General features: G+C 44.2%; 3 protein-coding genes across 4 annotated transcripts in view; 1 reads left to right on the top strand and 2 right to left on the bottom strand.

Annotated features, from left to right (window-relative positions):
• Positions 1-11,926, top strand: part of PLPPR1 (phospholipid phosphatase related 1) — a 119,396-nt gene extending 107,470 nt beyond the window's left edge. Inside the window, exons 5-8 of the mRNA XM_058043906.1 lie at positions 1,463-1,713; positions 7,264-7,440; positions 9,346-9,477; positions 10,778-11,926. Coding sequence (XP_057899889.1) covers positions 1,463-1,713; positions 7,264-7,440; positions 9,346-9,477; positions 10,778-10,810 — 593 coding nt within the window. The 3' untranslated portion in view covers positions 10,811-11,926. The remainder of the gene's footprint in view (positions 1-1,462; positions 1,714-7,263; positions 7,441-9,345; positions 9,478-10,777) is intronic.
• A 1,760-nt stretch (positions 11,927-13,686) lies between these two features.
• Positions 13,687-15,274, bottom strand: MRPL50 (mitochondrial ribosomal protein L50). Of its 2 annotated transcripts, none has more exons than XM_058044027.1 (2): positions 15,167-15,274; positions 13,687-14,412 (listed from the first exon to the last, which is right to left on the bottom strand). In XM_058044027.1, the coding sequence occupies exons 1-2, from the start codon at positions 15,253-15,255 to the stop codon at positions 14,013-14,015; spliced, it is 489 nt and encodes a 162-aa protein (XP_057900010.1). In that variant the 5' UTR covers positions 15,256-15,274; the 3' UTR covers positions 13,687-14,012. The 2 variants fall into 2 exon arrangements, with proteins under 2 accessions (XP_057900010.1, XP_057900011.1); XM_058044028.1 differs by having other exon boundaries at positions 13,687-14,409.
• A 2,186-nt stretch (positions 15,275-17,460) lies between these two features.
• On the bottom strand, positions 17,461-20,979 carry ALDOB (aldolase, fructose-bisphosphate B). Its single transcript, XM_058043858.1, has 8 exons — positions 20,868-20,979; positions 20,386-20,597; positions 19,807-19,861; positions 19,495-19,655; positions 19,188-19,271; positions 18,540-18,714; positions 18,202-18,401; positions 17,461-17,971 (listed from the first exon to the last, which is right to left on the bottom strand). The coding sequence occupies exons 1-8, from the start codon at positions 20,977-20,979 to the stop codon at positions 17,876-17,878; spliced, it is 1,095 nt and encodes a 364-aa protein (XP_057899841.1). The 3' UTR covers positions 17,461-17,875.
• Between the last annotated feature and the right edge of the window lie 820 nt (positions 20,980-21,799).

The raw sequence follows: 21,799 nt of genomic DNA, 5'->3' as shown, positions 1-21,799 counted from the left end.
GAAATATCACCAGAGGGATAAAGGAAATAAAGGAGCAGTCTCTGTGCTTCCTTTCAAGCACACTTAGCAAGATAAATGGGAGGGAAACTGACACATCATTGAAAAGGCAGGGGCCAGTCCTGCAGTCCGAAGCCAGAAGAAAGGCAGCCTCCTTCTTTGGCCACCACCAGCTTTTTAAATCCATGATCACATACCTGTTCATTAATAATAAATAAAAACAAACATACATGAAGAATGGTAATACATTCAGGCTCCAGAATCATCCTCCTGTGTGCTGCTCCTCGCTGACCTTGGGCAAGGATGGTCAGGAGGAGCAGCTCTGCAGTCCTGCAGCCCCTCCAGGCTGTTTCCCAAGGGAAGGGCTCTTCCCATCAGTGCCCCAGCAAGGAATCTGTGCCACAATGACACCAAACCATCTCTCTAACTGACTGGCACAGGCAAACCCCACTCAAAACTTGTACAACAAGTCCATTTTAGTCATAGATTAATTGTCTGTTACTGTAGGTACATGCTGCATTATTTTGAGTCCCTCATGTTTTTTGTGTCTCAGACTAGAGCAGCCTTTTAATCTGTTTTTTTTAACTCAGTATAGATAAGCAGTGAAGATGTTACAATCATGGTGGTGCCAGCTCTTAAGATTTTATCACAGCTTTCCTAAGATGATTTCCCTCGAGCTCCAACTCTCGGTCATATTTAAATACATAACAATCTCAGATAATTTATAATTTAATGACTTTTGCTTATAGAGCTACAGAAGGGAGAAAGAAAAACTGCATGACCCTCAATATCCCTACATCAAAACTCAGTATTTGTTCTATGTTTTTAGAATATAGAACAACCTTTAATCAACCTTAGTGATGAGAAGGGGAAGAGGAGAGCTGATTTAATCTTTCAGAACATTGGGGTTTGGTAATTTTGCAAACCTGCTGTTCTGTACCTTTGGTATGTAGGCATTACATGCATCTGAAAGATCCTCATATGTTCATAGCAGCTGTAGCAGGTATTGATAACACTCAAGGGGAGTCAGTGAAGGATATGACAACTGCAGTATTGATCAAGAGATGCTTCACAACCCTGGAAAAGTTCCTGCATTCAAGTGAATGCTTCATCTCACAGGTTATGTGCTCCTGGTGACATGAGCTGAATTGCAGCTGTCTTCCAGAGCAAAGAAAGCATTGGGTTGCTTACAAAAGTACATGCCAAATATTGCTAGGTCAGGGTTGTAAGTTTTCACCATAAGGGTGGCAAATAGTCAAAATCCAAAAGGTACTTAATCCTAGGTAGTTACATTAGATAAGAGAAATATTGTGTCTCAGCACAACACTGCTCTTTCAGGTGCAGAGATCCCATTTTTTTGTCACAGATTTGATATAAGTACATGACACTATGTCTCTCCCTCTCAGGTGTAGCGACATTGTCTGAACCTGTTTGAATAACCACTATTTCTGACCTTTCCTCACAGGCGTGTTTGCATTTGGACTTTTTGCCACTGACATCTTTGTAAATGCCGGCCAGGTGGTGACTGGGAACTTGGCTCCCTACTTCCTGACCGTCTGCAAACCCAACTACACCGGCAGCGACTGCCGGGCCCACCACCAGTTCATCAACAACGGCAACATCTGCACGGGGGATGTGGAGGTGATTGAGAAGGCCAGGAGATCCTTTCCATCCAAACATGCTGCTCTGAGCATCTACTCAGCTTTATACGCCACGGTGGGTGACAGTGGTGACTGCCGGCTCGCGTGAGAGGGTTCTGTGTTTTCTAGATGGGGCATTTTCCTTGCAATGGATTTTTCGAGAAAAAGGGGGTTGTTTTGGGGGCAGCTTTTTTCTTTATCAGTAGGGGAAGATCCCCTTCTCTCTCCATTTTACCAATCCTTGTATAAGTAAATGAAGTGCTCATTGATTTTGAGGCACTGCACATGGAGGCATGAGGTCCTAAACTTGCCTTTGCTGCTGGCCTTCTAATTCAATTTTCTCTTCTCCCTGCCCCTGTCTCATGAGCATTAAAATGAAGCTGATCCTTAAACAGCTTCTGGGTTGATACATTTGTTCACATGCCATGCATTGTTGAACATTTAAAATTTAAATTGTGCCCTTTCAATAGAGGTCTGAACTTAGGCTGAATTTTGCTTCCCTTGTTTAGGACCTGAACTCACATTGCAATGAGGGTTCTAATAAAAGTCAGAATTTTGTTGTTATCACAGAGAAATGCACCCCAGCTGACACACTGACAAGGTGACACTGCCATGCAGACAGGAAGGAAATTAAGAAGTCTGATGAAACAGATCCACTGCTCCTTTGAGTTCTCTGGCGAAAGTTTCTGTGATTTTTAAAAACGGATCCAAGAATCTTACTAACAAAACAGAAAACCTTGCTGGTTTTGCCATAAAGATCCAAAGACTTAACCTGGTTCCGATCTCAAAATGCATTAACCTAGATCTTTTCTCTCCCTATAGCTTGACTCAGAGTTGTGTCAGAATCTGTATGCTGGTTATAAGTATGCAAGAAAAGCCTTAAAATTATTAAAGACAGGGTATTTACTGAGTATTTTGCCCAGTGCTCTTGGTAGCAGATAAATGAAGCACCACATTATTACTTCTAAAATTAAGAGTCCACCCACTGCTGTTTCAATATCCATCTGTTGGCACTGCATGTTGTGTGAATAATGATGGAGAAATAAACTGTAACTCCTTTGATCAGGATTTGTTGGGAAATATTTGGAAAGCATGTAACATTTTGAGCACATTACTTCTGAACAATGTGCAACCCTGTGTGAAATAAAGCCCACAATATACTCAGCATGGTTCTGGCAGCTGTTTGCACCATGATAAACTCTCAGGTGGAAGTTCCAGGGATCCAGGCTTAGTCCTGGTTCTGTCCTAAGCTAATTACATCCCTTCATGGACTTTCCCTGCCCAGCCTCCTTTGTTTCCTAACAGGGCAAATTTCCTACAACAGGCTAACTTCTACAGCTGAAGGGTAACTCTGTTTTTCTTCCTGAGCCTAAGCCCCAAGTAGTTTAGTATTTCTGAGATCTAGTTTTCCAGGAGTTTCTGCTATGGGCCAGCACTTCTCACATTGGAAGATGTCAGATGGAGCCCGGACATGGAAGTCTTTCTGAGCCATAAGGTCATGAAAGTTTGCTGCTAAAGCATTTCAGCCCACAGTCCAATTTCAGCCCAGCTCTCTGCCTGAAGTCACCTTTTAGAACTAGAAATGTGTTTTCTTGTCTTTTCTTTGTCTGTCAGCTGGGAATAACATGAGCATTACACAAGAAATTCATTGTTCGTATCCAGCTTTGCTTAATAACTGTGCTGTGCACAGATTTTTGAGAAGTCTCTTGCTGATTCTAATATGCATAATAATATGGCCTACTGAACATAAAACACAGGTTATTTGCTTAGTAATAGTCGTGTTTTGCATAAAGCTGAAGAATTGAACCATGGAGCAAGAAAAATAGAACAGGTACAACATAAGGAGGCTGGAGAATGGTTCTCATTTTATAAAATGTCTTACGAGATCTGGAAGTCTTCTCCCTTCACTGAACCTCAAATATCCTGTGCAGGTGTCTCACTTGTTCACTACTCTGCTACTGAAAACACTCCCACTGGTGTTGGCTTTGTGGGGTTTTGGTGTTTGTTTTTGGCTTTTTATAATCTGAGGTTTATATTTAATCAACTAGACTTTTCTTTGTCACCTTCTAAAGAAGCTGAGGAAAACCCAAAGCATCACTTCTGTGATCTCTGCAGATGGAAATGAATCTTGTCTGCCTAAAGTAGGGGAAAGAGAAAAGGACTGGCAGCCCTGGATTCCATACTTATAAAAAAATAAGAATATAATCTAAAGAAGTTTTATCAGTCTCCCAGAAGAGATGGCAGTCACTGTACCTAGTGCAAGCTTCTATGCACTCACATGAATTTAAGTTTCTTTTCTGATTAAAAAGAAATGGTTAGAAAAAGAGATCATCATTCCTGGTTCCAGCATGAATCCAGCTGATAGGATGCCAATCCTGGTTTCAGCATCAATCCAGCTGCCCAGCCCATGAGATGTCCAGGGTCCTGGGGGCATTGCCTGGACTTGGGGGGATGCCTCTTTATGGGCAGGTTTCCTCACCCCAAAGATGTGTTTCTCACTTTCTCTGTTAATTAATCATCATGTGCAGTCCATTCTTCCAGTCTTTCTGGAAAAGGGTGGAGGGCTTCAGGGGTCTTGGGTAGTTTTAATCCCACCCTGTAGTCCATGTCCATTTCCTGTGCTATGTTGTGTTTGTTTGTCACAGAAAAATGCCCTATCTCTAGCCCCTATTCTCCAGCCAAAACTTGATATTTCTCATGGCCATGTTAATAACAGCAATTCTTGGTTATTCCAAAACAATTCTTGTCTGTTATTTCCAACAGACCTTGGCTGGCTTCATGGCCATCCATTTATCTGTGTTTGAGACATACACATTACCCTCTTATCTTCTGGGAGTCAAGAGCAGAAAAAGATCTCACTTTGGGCCCTTGTTTAGATGACCCCAGGAGAGTGGGAATTTTCCATCACAGCCACAATTTCAGTCAGTAACTTCCTTTGAAGGTTTGCTGAAGAAAAACATGATAAGAGCCACTTGGGTTGTTATTCAGACAAGAAAAATAAGTTGCGAAGGCTTTTCTTTAAAAAACAGGTGCTTGTCAGACACCTGTTAGATCTTGGGAACACACAGTATCTCTGATACTCTCAACATGGGCTTAGTCCAGGTGCAGTTTGTCAAGGCCGAGGCTTAATGAGCATTTCTCAGCTCGTAGTGCAGCCACCACAATCCACCCCATGACTAAAGTCAGCTTCTCTGGGTCTCTGCTCCCACACATGAATCCTCCAAATTTTGGAAATGCTGAATAGCAGAGGACACTACATCAAATGCCTGCTGCAAGCCTGATCATTTCAAGGCCTTGGCACCATGAGCGGCTGCACTGAGCATTGTTGTCAAAGGCTCTGCTTCTCTTTTACTGCAGGAATCTCTACGGCAAAAGAAAATATTGGCCACAAAAACTTCTAGGACATAGACTTTTGTAATTCTGGTATGAAATTTTGAATTCTCAAAGGAAAATACACTGTCACAAATCTCCTCACTTTCTACTGAAGGGACAAGACAGATTTCTTCCACTCTGCCTTTCTCATTAAAGACAATGTGCTCTAAATACATGCATATATTTGCATACACATATAAAAATTTATATATCTATTTTAAACTTGCAGACAAAAAACTCTCCTTATCTATGATTTTGTCTCTCTGAAAAAGATGGGAGAGGAATCACATGGAATAAATGCTGCTGTCACACACTGCATATTGCTAAATACATTGCTTGAGTCTACTGACAAGATCACAGCAAAAAAAGCTGAACTGACAAAATTTATAGTTAAATTGTGTATAGTTTATTTTTAATATGTTCTGGACATGATTTTATATTAATGTCTTTCCTCCTCTCTGGTTTCAACATTTAGAGTTTTGTAAATAAATTTACTCTATGGATGGCATTATGGGACATTTTCAAAAGCATTTGCTGTATGTAGGAAACCAAATGTAAGTGGCTTTGACTGAGATTTTGGTCTCTTGCACAGAGCTCTGAAACCATGCTCTAAATGTGGGTAAACACTGTGGGAATACTAAAAAAATATCTTGGCTTTTGGGCCTGGACACTAAAGATCAAGCTGCAGTGCTTGGGAAGTGAGATCAGAGGGGAGAAGCTCTCCCATTTATTTCTGATCATAGCATGTGACTTAGGGATGAACCGGAGCCCACCTTCTGGAAAACATTTTGTCTTGTTTCAAACCCTCCTCACGAGGGTTTAACAGATTTCCCTCAGCAATCTGTTCGCGTAGTTGATTACCCTCCTCGCTAAAAACGTTCTTTTTACTACAAGTTTACATTTTATTGCCGAGACGTGTGAAACTCCAATTACAGATACTTCCCATCTGTGACAAAGAGAGCCCTCCACGTGGGCAACCCAAAGATCCAGCTTCATCTCATACCTGTAAGCAGACAAGCACGTGTGGGCTGTTCCCTGCAGCTGTGGTTCACAGCAGGCACAGCAGGACTGCATTCTTACCTTGAAGAGGTGATGGGGCTTCCTTGGGACGCTGCAAACAGCAGCGGTGCTTCGGTGGGGAGCAGGAAAGCAATCGGGCTCCCTATTGCTCGACTGAATTGAGTAGAAGGAGTGCATAGGGTGAAAGGGTGGGTGGTAATTATTCACGCAGTGGCAGTGATTTGATTTTTTTTCCTATTGTTTCCGCAGAACCTTAATGTGAGTTTTGGTGATAGGTGCAGCTTAACCTGCCAGCCAAGGCTGGGGCAAGGTTGCCAACTAGTGGTCACTGTTCGCTGTCAAAATGCATTGCTGCAGCCAGGTTCAGGTGTGAAAAACAAAGCAAGCAGCAACATCTCAAATTAGCAAAGCTTTGGAAATCACAGGGGCTTACATACTTGTTGTCTGAAAAGGATTTTAATGAATTGCTCTGCCATCAGGCTCAGTTTGCTTCATCTTTGTTATTTTGTGGCTCTGGCACTAATGACAGGCTGCTAACTGTGAGCCACATGTTTTTAACTCTCTGTCAGAATGTATTAAGAAAATTCCCAATAAACTCCCAGAATCATGTGGGGCTCGTTAAAAACTGTTTGGAAACAGTGAAACTTCTTGCTCAGGAACTGCATTCTCAAAATCAACTTTGTTTTGAAAGAAATCTCTTTCACACTGTGTGTTTCCTTTCATCCTGCAGGGGAAATGGCTGGAATGGTTTCTCTCAGTGTTCTCTGTTCCTTAAACTTAAAACCATCTAGGAAACTGGAGCAGTTAGTTCATACAGATTCTAGCACTCCATCTTCAACACATTACGCTTTCTGCAGGACTATAAGCATGGACTCCTGAGTCCCTTGGCAACATTTAGTTGTGTGCATACAGAGTGCGTGTTTGCCACCATATGAACTGGTGCTTGCACAAAATCAGTGAAGCTGAGCCTGTGCATAACTGCTCAGAAAAGGTCCAGTATGTAAATGCAAGAGGATATTTCACATCATTTAATGGTATTGGGTTTGTACTCCTAAATTTTTTCTCTGAATTACCTGAAACATCTTCCTCCATTTTCCAGTGCCTTTTTTATTTTTTTCCTTAATCAAACAGGGGGTTTGTCACATATTTGCTGATTTAGGATTTGTCCGGGTGGGAAAGAAAGATGCATTTCTGGTGGAACCCCTTTTTATGTTTGGTTTGCCCTTTCCCACAGATGTACATCACAAGCACAATTAAAACAAAGAGTAGCAGGCTAGCCAAGCCCGTGCTGTGTCTGGGAACCCTGTGTGCTGCCTTCCTCACTGGGCTAAATCGAGTGTCTGAGTATCGAAACCACTGTTCGGATGTGATTGCAGGCTTCATTCTGGGGAGTGCTGTAGCCTTGTTTCTGGTAAGTCCATCAGGCCTTCTGTGTTCCCTTTAAACATATCACAGTGAAAAAAAAAGAAAACAACAAAAAAACCCACCCAAAAATATTGTAATTACTTGTAGCCTGCAAGATCTAATTATAGCTTCATCTAATTAAAAGTATTATCAAAGAAAATCCTAATATGAAATCAGATTCATACTAATTGGTATGCATTTGGTAGCATTTGCACATTTTATATATTTTAATTATCTGAATTACTCTCCATGTTCTTACTTGATCTCTCCTGGAAAATGCTGCAAAAGGTGGTGTAGATTTCAATATCAAAAGGAGGGTGTGCTTGAGACTCCTTCTTTGTGTTGCAAAACCCCTCTGTGTGCCTTGAATTTGGCAAAAATGTGAGGTACAGGGTGTTTCTGGGGCTCTGAGCTGTGATCCTGGTTCTCCATTTTGTTTTGGCCCATAAAAGAAGTGCAATATAAGGGAAGGTCAGGGTAAATTCCCTTGGAGATAAAACTACCTCCCTTTGCAACTTTTAGAGACAAGCTGACGATGTTGCCCCCTCACAAATATACTAAAATATATCAAAGGTCTTCCCACAGAATCCAGGAAGAGCATCTCTCCAGACTCTAACTGGCTCTCCTGTGGGCTGTGTGGTTTAAATGTTTTGTTTGGTGAGAGGTCTCTTGCTGAGGATTTACTCACACAGCAAGCATTCCAGGTCACTCTCACTATTACCAAGAAATGTGCCTGGTCCCATTTAATCAAAATATGCTTCAAAACTATCCACTGCATAGCAACAGACACTTTATCCCTGTAATCAGGAGGGATTAGGTTTCAAAGATCCCTTAAATCTCGATTGTCCTGTCACTGATTTTTTTTCCTATTCTGTACTTGAAAAAGCATCAACAAACCTTCAAGCGTCATTTATTCCTGCGCTCATTTCAGATAAAAAGATGTCTACAGCCTCTGACCTGAATCTCCTTGACTTTAATGTGAATAATTTGTCTGGTTCCTGCTGGGAAGGGCAGTTTAAATCTCACCCATGCAATTTAAGAGGCAGCTGCCCCATTCATCAGGCCAGGACAGTGTCTGTGCTTCCAGCACCTGTTGGTGGCAGTGACAGCCCATCCCCAGCTGTATTTTGACCTTGCAGACCTTCTGGCACGCTGCAAGTGTCACAAGCTCAATTTCAGAGTGGTGGAAGGGGTCTCCCCAGAGGGGTGCTGTCAGATCCCTGGCACAGATCCTGCTGGCACAGGACCCACCCAGGCTGCAGCCTGCTTCCTGCTCGGGTCTGTGGCAGTGAAGGGGAACAGCCAGCAAGAAATCACTCCACCGGCAAACATGTCTGCAGCTCCTGTGTACCTTCTTTTTTCCATATCCTCAAGCTACCTGCTCCTGCGCATGGTTGCTCTTACTGGCATCACCATCACCATATGGGTGCTGTGAGTCTGGTCATGCATAAGGGAGGGATCTGTGGGATAAACACCACAGCAGTGGTGCTGGAAGCGTGCAGGAATGGTGCTAAATGGCGTCATCCAGATGTGAGGGAGGTTCAACCATCCACAGAGCTGTGGTCACTGTTTGGAAATGACAAAGTCAGAGTCTGAAGGGAGTATTTGGACAGTAAAGGGCATCATTTGGGTAGTCTGTGGTTCTGGGAGGATAAAGCATAGATGGGGATCTCTGCTGTGGCCAGTGTGAAATGTAAAAGGGCTGAGAATGGTTCATCACTGAGGCAATCCATCATTCCCAGCCATGCCAGTGACCACACTACAGCCCAAGGCTGACACAGATGATGCCTTGAACCCAAACCCAGGTTAAATTTTTTCAGTTGTGCCCCACGTGGTAATTCATTCCCCCTCCAGGTTTTTCCTGGGGAGGGAACACACTGACCTCACCTTGTTTTTTTCCTGCATTGCACAGGGGATATGTGTTGTCCATAACTTTAAGGGCAGTCATGCAGCTCCTTCTAAACCGAAGCCTGAAGACCCACGAGGAATGCCACTAATGGCTTTTCCCAGGGTGGAAAGTCCTCTGGAGACACTGAGTGCACAGGTACTGTAAATCTCCTATCCAGACCATCACCAAGCATATTTTCTCTTGCATCAGAGTAAAAAAAGTAGTTTTTTACTTGACCATACATGCCTCATTTCAAGCCCATTGAACAGAGCGAATCTGCATCACAGCAGAGTTTGTTTTGAGGCATTAATCCCTGAAACTATCAAACACTGTAGATCTTCTGCCCCCATACATGTCCATAGCTAAAGAAGTAGGATTTCACATGCCTCACAAACTTTTGCTTAGAAGAATAGAAAACTGAGAGAAAAGTAAAAATAATTCTGCCTATTTACATTCCAGAAAACTTTTTGGGATGTATGAAGGATTTACTCTTTCCTGAATATAAACTAGTCTGTCCTCAAAAATATTACAGAAATTAGGTTTCTTATCCTTATTACTGTACAGTATCTTCTAGAATAGGAAAACATCGTATACCTTTTTCTATCTCTTAATTCATCAGAAGAAAAATTATTAGCATTCTTTCAAGCCTGCAAAAAAATAGCTAGTGGGAATATCAACATTGACAGTGTTTCTGTTGAAACTACTAAATTTAAATGGCTTGTGTTGGCATAACTGCATCATATCCAGTCCTTTGAAAACAGACAAGTAAGTCGAAGCTGCCAGAAATTCTGGGAACAAGGATAAACTGTAGTTGATGAGTTACCTGAAATACACTGGTGTAATTTATTTGGTCTTTAAATTGTACTTCCTTTATTAGATGGGCTGTCATACATGATGTGTGGCAAGATCAATAGTGACTTTTGTTAAACTCTTTGTGAAATAAACTGAAAAGAGGAATTTTAAAAAAGGGGGAAAATACAGTCACTAATGTCTGGAAATACTTTGCTTAATTGAAGAGTCAATTTTGATTAGGCAAAGGTTTACTGGAAGACTTTCCACTAAATCTGCAGAACTGTGTGCATTAGATGTGCTCTTGATGGGTTTATAGTTCAGAAACCAAGTGCTACTTATATATCCACATTGTGTTGTGTAGGGCTGAACAGGTGAAAATATTCATGACCTGTGAGAAACATTTTGTCCAGTCAGCTGTTTATAGCTACTGGACTGTGAAGTGCAGGTAGGGACTGAACTTTAACTGTTGGTGTCCACCAGAAATCAAAAAGGTAATTTTCTTAAATTATAAATATTGACCATACATCTACAATGCAGGTTTTGTGAGCGAGGGTTTTTCCCACTGCTTTTTCTTATGACTGAGGGTTCTTCCACACTAGTAGGGTATGTCAGTGCTAGACTGCTGTACACAAACATTCATGTGTTTGCCTTTTCCTCTCTGCAGAATCACTCTGCCTCTATGACTGAAGTAACCTGAGATGGAAGATCAGCAGCCGAAGCTATTTTTTACTACCCTCCAGTAAAACACTCCAAGACACACAGTTACTAAATGTCTAACTGTGATGACCAGTATTATGTTATGTCTAGTTAGAGGCTAATGTTTTGTACTTTTTTTGTATGAGGAAGTGATGTAGCTTGCCCTGATTTTTTGTCAGCTTTAATATTATTATGCCAGACTTTAAAAGCAAAACAGAAAAAGAACAAAAAAAACCCTTTTCTTGTTAAAAGTGTGCACTGAGGAACTACATCTATGGAATTGTTGATGTTGTTATGTGATATTTGTACACAATTTTTTTTCTTCTCAGTTTTGAATTTATATATCTTGGGGGGAAAAAAAATTCACTTTTACCTTTTCTTACCATAAGAAGTGCTGGGTCAGATTCTCATCTGAGTAAACTCAGCATGGATCTGAAGTAATTGCATACATTTAATTCATATTAAAATAACAGTGATCAGGAATCTAACCTGAATGATACTATCAACAAGAAACAAAAATCCATCCTTGATTCAGTGAGCTACTTAAGTGTTCCCTGGGACTTGAAGGACTTCACTTCCCACCCAGTTGCCAGACTAGAAGCATGTCCTTAAGCACCTCACTGAATCAAAGCCTGATTGTTCTGGTGTGGGTGATTGTGCCAGTTATTGAAGAATGACTAAAACAACATCCTTGGTCTGCAGTATAGACAGACTGAACATCAAAATTTATAGTAGTAGCTGATAGCATGTGAGCTGACTATATCATCTCCCTAGATCCTCATTCCTCCCCGAGGCCCAGCTAAAGCTCCCAGTGAAACCTGGCTTCAGGAATTGACTATGGGGATATACAGCCACCACTGCGGGGCTGAGGCTGCGCTTTAAGTGTTTCATCATTTCATCATAGATTTGTGGGGTAACTAGTGACACTGGTGCAAAGGAAAAGTGGCACCACTCCTTCACCAGGGTGGCATTCCTTGGCATTCAAATTGGCATGGCCAAGAAGCCAGTTTTGCTGCCCAAAATATGTTTCTTTTCCTAAGGGGCTTTGATAAGCCATGAAAAAAAAAAAAAAGGAAAGGCAAGAAAAGACAGAAAGAAAGAAAGAAATACAGAAAGACAGACAGAAAGAAAGAAGCTGAGTCTGTAGTAGCAGTCTGCATTTTCTTTTTGTAAATTCTGCCATACAGAATTTATATTAAAACTGCTATATTACAATTTAACAACTTTGTCTAAGCATTATAAAGACAACTAAGTGTGGGTTGGGGATGGGAAGAACAAGAAAAAAAAAGCCTGTTTACAATGGTTAGAACTGGGGCAAAGGCTTCATTAAATGATTTTTCACTGTTTCTAGGATTTTCCTGCATCTCATTCTTCTAGCATGGTGATAACTGCTGTGTGTCTCCTTTAAAGAATGGAGCCTCTGTACTTTTACTGGAATGTTTACCTCACATCTCCATGTTGGTTCTTCTTGGCTTTTTTTTTTTTTTTTGTATATTTTTTCCAAAACAGAAGCAAAAAAAAAATTATTAAAAAAGCAAACGTGAGCCAGTATTTCATTTCCCTACGACACAAAGAAAACCTGGAATGTCTGTGTCTGGTCATGTGGTGTTTCTTCCTTCTCCTGACTCTACTGATGTCTGCTTCTGGCTTCAGAATATAAGGATCAGACTGGGGCCATGCTTTCTGTGCCCATGAGGAGCCTTTGCTGAGTGTTCTGGGTTCCTCACTGCAGCTGTAATCAAAGTTCCAAAGGGAAAAATCTGTTCTGAATCATTTTATTAAGAAATACCCTCCCAAGCCGGCATTTGCACACTTTCTTCTGATCTTCACTACTGGTCTGGCCTAAAACAATGAAAGATGCATGGGCAGGGCATCTATTTTTTCATTTATAATTCAATTAAACTGAAGTGACAAACTTATAAAAGGGATAAAGTGATTAAGCATCTAGAAGTTTTGCCCTTCCATGGCCCAGGTGCTGTGTGCAAGACTTTGATGTCATTTCAGATTTCTGCTTCCTCAGTTTGTTACAAGCAGTAAAATGCTTTGCATCTCAGACACCCAGGTGTGCTCCTCTTCCCTTGTACTTCCTGTGCTGATGGAAGAACGGGGTCTGCACCTCCAAGGGACTAGAAATGTCTGAGATCAGGGAAATGGCAGTTTGACTCAACTCAGACACAGCAAAACACGAGGCAAGCTGCTGTGAGCTCCTTCCTTGCCTGTCCCAGTTCCCAGTCGTTTTTCACTCAGTTCTGATCATATTACATGAGCTATCAGTCACATCCTGGGGGAGACACAGAAAGGGGAAGGAGCACAAAGTGCAGCTACAACTGGAAGTGTTTTGTCAGACAGTGCTAAAGATTAAACAAGGAAGTGCAGCTATCTGTGGTTTTGATGGAAGGAGGTAATTTCATGAAAAAGTAACTTCCAATTCACTGCTCCCAAACAGCCTCTGAAGCCAGCAAGATGACAGTTGGCCATTTGTCACACTGTGCTTTCCCAGAAGCTGCAGGGGAGGGATTTGTGAACATTCAGCCTGCCATGGTGATCAGCGAAACATCCCCAGGGCACTCACCCCAGCTCACCCCGTAGCGGAACACCTAGGTGCACACTTACACTAGTCTGTAATTCTCCAAGAGTCAAAAGGAGAAAAGAAAGCATTTCTTAAATTTCTTCAGAGCTTCTGAAAATAAAGCAGCACTTGAGAAGTTTGCTCAGTTAAGAAACTGAGCGCTGTAACACACAAAAGCAGCAGTGCCTGAGTGTGCTTCGTGCACCTGCACGCTGAAAAAAAACAGGGGAGCAAGGGTTCAAGGCTTGGAGTGGTATAACCAGGACATTTCTGGACCATTCCCAGAAAGATCACACAGACTCTCAAACTCATTGTAAACAACTTGTTTTATAGAAAACACTCATAAAATACTATGCATTTCTTGAACTGTTTATTTTCTTGTCATCCTGACTTCTTTGCTTACCATATATGATTAAAAGCAGATCTGCATCACCTCTTAGACGGGAAGAAAATCTAAAACCCAAAAAACTTAAAAAACAAGGCCCTTAACAGACATTGGAGAATTCAACAAGATGCCTTGACAGCAGCTTATTTTATAGTGCTGCTGGAGAGTTCACCATTACTGAGTGATTTCAGTGAACTGCAATTCACAGCTCTCACCCCGGCCAGGCACAGGGATGCTGCGTGGGGGGACTCACTGCTGCCAGACGATTTTCAGGTTCGGGGGCAGCTCTGCGGCCGCGAGTTCATCCATCTTGCTGCCGCCGCTCACGGGGCTGCGGTAGAAGCCCAGCACGTCCCCGGCGCGGCGCATGCGGTGCAGCTGCGAGTTGGGGACGGCGTGTCCCAGCTCCGCCGCCAGCCGGGCCAGCAGGCGGTGCTTCAGCCGCTTCTCCTGCAGCGGAGCCTGCTGCCAGTCCTGGGGAACAGAGGGCCCGAACACCTCCCGGACGTGGGACTCCAGGCAGCTCTGCAGGTCCTCGGGCGGGACGTAGCTCCGGCGGCGGGGCGGGGGCGGCATCACGCTGGGCTCGCTCCTCTCCTCCTGCTCAGGAACCGCTCCGGCTGCTTCCACGGCTCTTTCCTCCTTCCTGCTGGCACCAGAACACATTTTCAGCCTCAGGCTACTCAAGGCATGGTCAGAGCATTTTTGTATTCACGGTGTTTTAAACCACTCAATCCAGACACTCCACACATCCCATGGACTCATCAGGTCTGTTGGCCAGAAGTGCACAGGCCTTCCCCGAGTGCTGCTCCCCACACAGGCTGCCTCCGCAGAGCAACCACCCACCCACCTTCTATCACGGGTCTGAGTGAAAACAGCATTTTAACAAGATCAGTTACTTATTTTCTGTTACAGCTCCGTTTTCTAATTTGCTGTGAATAACAAGCATATCAGAAAATAACCACTACTACAGAAAAAAAATCAGTGCCCATACGTAAAAAAAATCATTACTAGTTTTTAAGTAAAAAAATTTTGCCTTCTCATATGCCCCAATCTAGTCAATAACCTATGCGTGGTTCCACGCAAAATGTTACAGAGAAGATGGTTTTCATTCCCGCGAAATCCCTCTCTTCCCACTCCTAACAAAAGCAGTAACAGTTCTAAAGGCTCCAGCCCTACACCACTGCACCCTCACCAGCAGTGCACCTCGGTGGGCGCTGCTTGCCCAGAAAACCTGTAGAGTCTCCTTCCCTAAGGACATTCCAAAGCCATGGACAAACCCTGAGGGCTTTGCTCAGGCGGTGCCGGGCTAAACGACCTCCAGAGAGCCACGGCCTGGTGCAAGCCCAGCATGCGGATAAGGCCAGAAGCCACCCCCGGAGCCACCCTGTGCCCTATTGTACCTGCGGCCGCCCCACAGCGCCCTGAGCCCCGCGGGGCCGACTCCCGGCCTCTGCCGCACCGCCACCCGCAGCGCCCAAACCGCCGCCATGCTGCGGGCGGGCCGGGCGCCTTCCGCGGCCGCAGCGAGTGACGCGTTTCTGCCGCGCCCCGCACAGCCTCATGGGAAATGTAGTCCGTCCCCTCAAACCAACGCCCTTGCTGGGAAACGGAATGTGCGGAAATTTAGGAAAAGGCGTTCTTTGATGTTTGGTCTTTGTGCGCTTTCAGGCCTAATCGGCAGGGAGGGATATTTTGGCCCGGTAACAAAAACCAGCCAACAAGCTAGAAGTGATGGCCAGGCCTTGGAAAGGCAGGTGACTTCTTGGCTGAATTGCCTTGTGGAGGTGCAGGGCCTGACAGGCTTCAGTGACCTCAGACACGGGGCAGGTCAGCAAGGCTTGGGAACAAGGATGCACCACTGATGGTGGACACAAAGAATGCAGAATTTATGGCCACAAGGACATTTGGCAGAACCCCTGAGGAAAGGAACAAGCTGATAATGGCAGTGCAGCAACTCTGCTGAATCAGCTCCGGCAGGGTAAAAGGCCATTCCTGCAGGGGGCAGACCATGGCCATCAACTCAATGCCATCAATTTAAGAAACCACTGACTGAAAAGAACGACTGAGCATGCAGCCTAATTAGCGTGGGCAGCAAGAGGCTCATTAACTGACAGAAGACAGAATACTAATTATTATGAAAACTAGATAACTTGTAGTCAATGAATATTAATTCCTTTTACTGTGTATATACATAGGGGAGAATTTTGGTCATAGTGGTGCTGATGGTGGCTTATAAAAAAGAGGGAGAGACACTTTCTACGCAGACAGATAGTGACAGGATAAGGGGAGACAGTTTTAAACTAAAAAAGGGAAAAGTAGATATTTGGAATAAATTTTTTACTGTGAAGGCAGTGAGGCTTTCACACAGGTTGCCCAGAGAAGCTGGGAATGGCCTATCCCTGGAAATGCTCAAGACCAGGTTTGGACAGGGCTCAGAGCAACCTAGTCTAGTGGATGCTGTCCCTGCCCATGGCAGAGAGGTTGGAACTGGATGGGTTGAAAAATATGATTTTTCAGGTCATTTTAAATGCAAACGATTCTGAGATTGATCTTTGACCAGAATATCAGTAGGATGCTGTTCATCAGGAGCAGAGGTTTCTGGGGACTCAGGTATGTGGAGTTCCCAGAAACTCGGGTCTGGGAACCTGAGAAGCGTTCCCAGGACCACAGCTGGAGCAGGAAAGAGGTGTTATTCCTGGCACTAGCATCAGCCTCTGGAGTGTTTCTGGCAAATCACTGGCTCTGTGTTCATTGTCAGGAGAGACTAAATGAAGCCTTAATTATGCAGTGACTGGATCCACATGAAGGATTTTGGCTGTTTATTTATTGCCTGTGTGACACACTGGTTGCTAACTCAGAGGCCATGAGGAGGTGGTTACAGGGCGGTGATTTTTCCTGTTTTCCCTGTATTTGTTGGCAGGAGCAGCAAGTACCAGTGGCCAGGAGGAGCAGCTAGCAGAGAGAGGTGACCCTGAAAAGACATGGAGTCCTCTGGGTCGCCTGACCCTGGCTGTTTAGAGGGCTGCTCCAAGGCCTCGTGAGTTGATTGGTGTAGCACATAGCCAGGCAAATACTCTAACATAACCTTAGGCCTGCTGTTTTTGCCATTTATGCCTTTTTTCTCATGACCATCTGACTGTGCTTTTGCTAACAAAGCTGACACCCTTAGCAGGAACACAGCAATGTGCCAAAGGTCAAACCCTGTGTCTGCAACATCAGCCTCGTTACTCAAGCTACACAACAGGTAGGCCAAGATGCCCTCATGCACGCTTTGTGTTAATTATTGTGGAAAACGCCACGGTAAAGGTGATTTGTAAGGACAGACTTTGCACAGCCCTGACTCACTGTGTGCAACCCTAACAGTGCTCAGCAGCCTCATCTCACCAGCGATGCCTCTCCAGACACACGAGATACTTCTGAAGGTAGTGCTGTTTATCTGTGGCCTGATTCCCCAGCGCTGCTTGCTGTGCACATCTCCCAAGTGTTTTAATGTCTGCCAGACTTCTGTGGGCAGGATTAACCTCTCCAGCTGTGCCACTGTTGGGTTATTTCCTTTTGATGTCCTGACAGTTTGCCAAGCTCACCAGCTGCAACACTTTGTGACTCAGTCTTTGCAAGGACCACAAAAAAAACCACAGATGTGTGAAAGATATTGTAAAGTTTACACAAAGCAAAAAGAATTGTCAGGTAGAGATTAGTTTTCAATTACTGTTTTATTGACATGATTGAATACACAGTCAGGTTTTATAATTCAGGATTGTGGCTGCTAAATGTGGTAATGGGCAAGGGTAGCTATTTGAATTGCTAGAGAACTACTGAATCTGCCTGCTGTTCCAGGGGCTGAGTTTCAGACTGAGGGAGGGTGAGTTCATGATTCATTGGCAGCTGTTGTTTGTTGTTTGGAAAAAATTCTCGTTCCTTAGAATGTGCAAATGAAAAAAGAATATCCCCTTGGTAAATTGTGGGAGTGAAGGGTGGAGAGGAAGCTAAGCCATTCTATCTCCAGTTTGGTGTAGGGTAAGGGAAATTAGATTTCTATGTTTTTCTTTCATTTCTGAACATCTTCCACTGTGTGAGAAGGGACAGGAGGAAAGAAGGTTCCTGCTGTTTCAGTAGGTGTAGCTGGCAGTGAACAGTGACTGCATGGCAGCTGCGTCGTTCTTCCCAGACTGGACATACTGCCCCCTGCAAGCCAAACTGTTAATCTGAAAAAGAAGAAGAAAAAAAATGAGGAGGAAACAATCAGCATGGAGCAAGGGAAGGCAGATGTGTGAAGAACAACCAGCAGGAGTAAGGAAGGCACAAATAACAGAGCAGTGCCCCTGCTGAACATGAAGTGCCAGGAGGGGTGGGATCAAGAGCAGCCCTAGGAAGGTGACAACATGTGTCCCTTCATGGTGACAGCTCTCCTCTCTGCTCAGGGGAAGCCTCGTACCTGTGCCCGCTTGCGGAAGGCCTCTTGAGCAGCCTTCTTGTTCTCGTTTTTGCCCAACCATGCAGCCAGGGCAGAGGCTTGCAGGGCTCTCCCATAGGAAAAGGTCAGTTTCCAAGGCTTAGGCAGAGGGCACTGGTTCATGGCATTCAGGTTGAGAGAAGCCTCCTCTTCACTCTGACCTCCAGACAAGAAGCAGATTCCTGCAAGAAAGAGGTTTTGAGGCTTAGAAATAATGTTCCAGCCACCTTAATCCCTGGTCTTTACTTGCCAGAGGAGCAGGTGTGTCAGAGGTAGGAGAGAGAGTGAGAATGCAGAGGTAGGAATGAATCAGGAATCACCAGGAACAGCAGCAGGAACGGTGCGAAGGAGAGTAGTGACAGTTGCTATGGCTACATCCTGAGGGGTGTACTTCTTGGAGCAGGAATGCCCAGCCGTCACCATGTTGGGTTTCAGCAGTGTCCCCTCCAGGTACACGTGATGATCATTCAAAGCCTTGTAGACAGCAGCCAGAACCTGAAAACAGGAGGATTGAATTCAGACCTCTGCTCAGATATTCACCTCAGGCTGCTGTGGAAAGACAGCTTATTCTTTGGTACTGTAGCAAGATCAAATTGAATTTTGCTTTCTCATAAAATTTATTTCTGGGGTTGCCGTTGTGGACACCTCACTGCTTTTGAAATGACCATGATACAACTTTTCATATTTAAGGGATTTGTCCTTGCTGAATTTGAGGTAATTGGGTTTGGTCCTGATGCATCTTTTTTGGATTGAGAATGCTTATTGTCATTGAAGAGAAAATCCAAGAGCATGGAAAATATTCTTGGATTTCCCATTTGTTTGTTCTGTGCCTAGGAGCAGCTCATTTTTGTGATGCAGTTATGAAGGACATTTTTGGTCAAATCTCTTTGAGATCTGTGAGTACACACTGCGCAAAGTTTAGCTGCAGGTTTGTGAGAGAGAGCACAGAGGGAGGAATCTCTTCTTACCTTCTCTGTGACATACTGACAGCGCTGGAGATCATGGTCTCCATCAGGCAGGATTTCTGGCTCCACGATGGGTACCAAGCCATGCTGGGAAAAGAAAGACAGGGAATTCTTTAGGGCTGTGGAAGTAAAACTCTTCTTGTTGTTTGTCCTGACTTCGGTGCTATTCCTTCCTGCTATGCTGGCCTTCCTCCTTGTCTTTTCCAAAACCCTCACAGGGATTCTCCTTTTGGGCACCCTGGTGTTTTGTCACAGGGAACAGGGAGAAGGGGCAGCAGCATCTCAGGAAAGGTTGCTGGAGGGGAGGTACCTGCTGGCAGATGCTGGCATAGCGTGCCAAGGTGTTGGCATTCTCCTGGATGGCGAGTTGAGAGGGTGTTGTGCTGGTGATCTTCAGCACCGCGCGCCACTTGGCAAAGTCAGCACCATCTTTCTTGTACTGGGCACAGCGTTCAGCCAGCCCATCCAGCCCTGCAGAGGGAGAGTGATGATTCACTGAGAGCTGCTCTTCAGCACAGAGCTCTGGAGAGTACTGTGACTCCAGCCAGGCCGTGTCTCAGGTGAGTCACCCTATGGCTTTGCTGGCACAGCCATAGCTTAGGCTCCTTAGATCTCTCCTTACCTTGGATGGTGGTTTCTCCATTTGTTCCTGCTAGGGGTGCTGTGCCTTTATCCAGCTGTGGAGGTCAGAAAAACAGGAAGGGTTAGGAGAGATGAGAATTGGTCTAATTCTTACCCATGTCTAGTCTACCTTTGAAGGAGGACTGTTACTAATGTGTGGACCTTAACGTGCTCAGGGTGAAAAGGAAGGAAATGTTGGAGCGAAGGGGAAGAAAAAGGAATGAACTGGGTAAGAGGAGGGTCAATGTGTATATAGATGTCTGCAGGGAATGGCTCAACAACTCTGTGAGATGTGGAAAGAATTAGGTTTATGTTACTGCATGGAGACACTTATTTGCAGTGAATGGGGAGTAGATGGGAGTTGATGTATGGAAAGTTCCAGCATCTAGTGCAAGTGTGCCTCTAGTTAGTTGCACAAAAGCAATGCAGAGAATTTTAAAACCAAGGACAAAAATGGGGGGAGAGAGAGGACAGGGAACAGGGAGCAGGGTTATTTAGGATACAGTGCAGCCCCAAATATAATTTTCTCTGGAGATGGGATTTGGATTATGCTGCCAGCCTGGGACATACAGATACTCACCTTAATTCCCACCACAATGCCTTTTTCCTTGATAAGTGCTGGGAATGGCTTCCCACTGCTGTCTTTCTGATAGAGGGTCTCATGGAAAAAGATCACTCCCCCAATGCTCTGGTTGATGGAAGTGTCCGAAGAGAAGAGGACCTCTCTAAAAGCTCGGCGGTTCTCCTCCGTGTTTTCCACATTGATCCGCTGCAGCCTGTTCCCCATGGTGCCTGGTGAGGTGGGCAAAGAGGCTCTAGGTTTGGCTGGCCTCCTGGTCCCAATAAGCAGTAATGAACTGGGGCTTCAGTTCAGAACTTCCCTTCTCAACCCACACTTTGTAAGCTTTTGTTGTTAAACGTGCAGCCCTGCCTGGCTGAATTGTTCTGCTCAGACAAGTTTCACAGTGTTTTTCATCTACTCCACTGATTTCAAATAGGAAGCAAAACTAAAAGGAAAAAACCATCTTGCATACTGCTAACTGATTGGTGTCCAGAACTTACCCACTGATTCATCTGCAGCTAGGATCCCCTTTCCTGAAGCCACAATCCGCTGAGCAATGTCTGCAAGAGCTTTTTTCTGCTCTGGAGACAGCGCTGGGAACTGGTGGGTCATCTTGACTTATCTGTGGGAGAGAATTACTGTTACAAGTAATTGCAAGTAATTCTGGGGGATACTGTGAACCAGTGACACCACTCAGGTGTTTCCTCTGCAGGGCTCTTAGTGCTTGTCTGGTCCATGTTATCATAGACAACATGACCAGAAATCCATTCCAGTTCTTCTAGGCTCAGTGTGTCTGGAAAAACTGGAAAGAAATACAGGAGACACATCCTGCCACATCATTCTAGAACCAGAGTGGGAAAGACTGCATTTTACCTGGATTTGCTCAGAAAATAAAGGAAGGTCAGTCTGTCATAAAAATATGCACTAAGTGACAAGTAAGCAAATTGCTGACTCTGCATAATTTTTGGTTCCTGTCAGTAGAATGCCAGTTATTCCATTCCTTACTTTTACACATTTCCTAACACTGCTCCTCTTCTGTTTCCTGCCTCTGTTGGCAGTATTTCCTGCTGTGTTTGGGTGATGTTCCATCCCTAACCTTTTGCCTGGGTTTGTAATTCTCCTCCCTATGGCTGCTTTCAGAACTGCAGTGCATTGCTTCCTCTGCAGAAGATTTGGGGCCTTAGGAGAATTCACCCCTCAGTTCTATCTTTTTAGCTGTGGTAAAGGGTTACCAGCTGCAACTACCCAGCACCTGAAATCTGGGTTCTGTCTTTATATGACAAAATTCTTGGTCTTATTAAAGTTAAATTACAGTTTCTCTGATCATCTCAATAGTCAAAGTTACTTTTCTGAGTGTATAGGCCTGTAAGTCTGAAACAGAAAAACTCCCTTCAGTTTGTCATACGTGATAGCTAAAGCAACACCTCTGTTT

Source organism: Melospiza georgiana, chromosome Z (assembly GCF_028018845.1).
Source record: "Melospiza georgiana isolate bMelGeo1 chromosome Z, bMelGeo1.pri, whole genome shotgun sequence".
NCBI classification, from domain to species: domain Eukaryota; kingdom Metazoa; phylum Chordata; class Aves; order Passeriformes; family Passerellidae; genus Melospiza; species Melospiza georgiana.
This window is presented reverse-complemented; position numbering and strand designations above follow the sequence as displayed.

Excerpts from the sequence above, each read along its gene's own strand:
- ALDOB (XM_058043858.1), bottom strand. The coding sequence starts at position 20,979 with ATGACCCACCAGTTCCCAGCGCTGTCTCCAGAGCAGAAAAAAGCTCTT. Across the intron at positions 19,656-19,806 it reads TGGAGAAACCACCATCCAAG|GGCTGGATGGGCTGGCTGAA; the intron begins GTAAGGAGAGAT and ends CTCCCTCTGCAG. Across the intron at positions 18,402-18,539 it reads CGTTCCTGCTGCTGTTCCTG|GAATCTGCTTCTTGTCTGGA; the intron begins GTGATTCCTGAT and ends TCTTTCTTGCAG.
- MRPL50 (XM_058044027.1), bottom strand. The coding sequence starts at position 15,255 with ATGGCGGCGGTTTGGGCGCTGCGGGTGGCGGTGCGGCAGAGGCCGGGA. Across the intron at positions 14,413-15,166 it reads GCGCTGTGGGGCGGCCGCAG|CAGGAAGGAGGAAAGAGCCG; the intron begins GTACAATAGGGC and ends TTCTGGTGCCAG.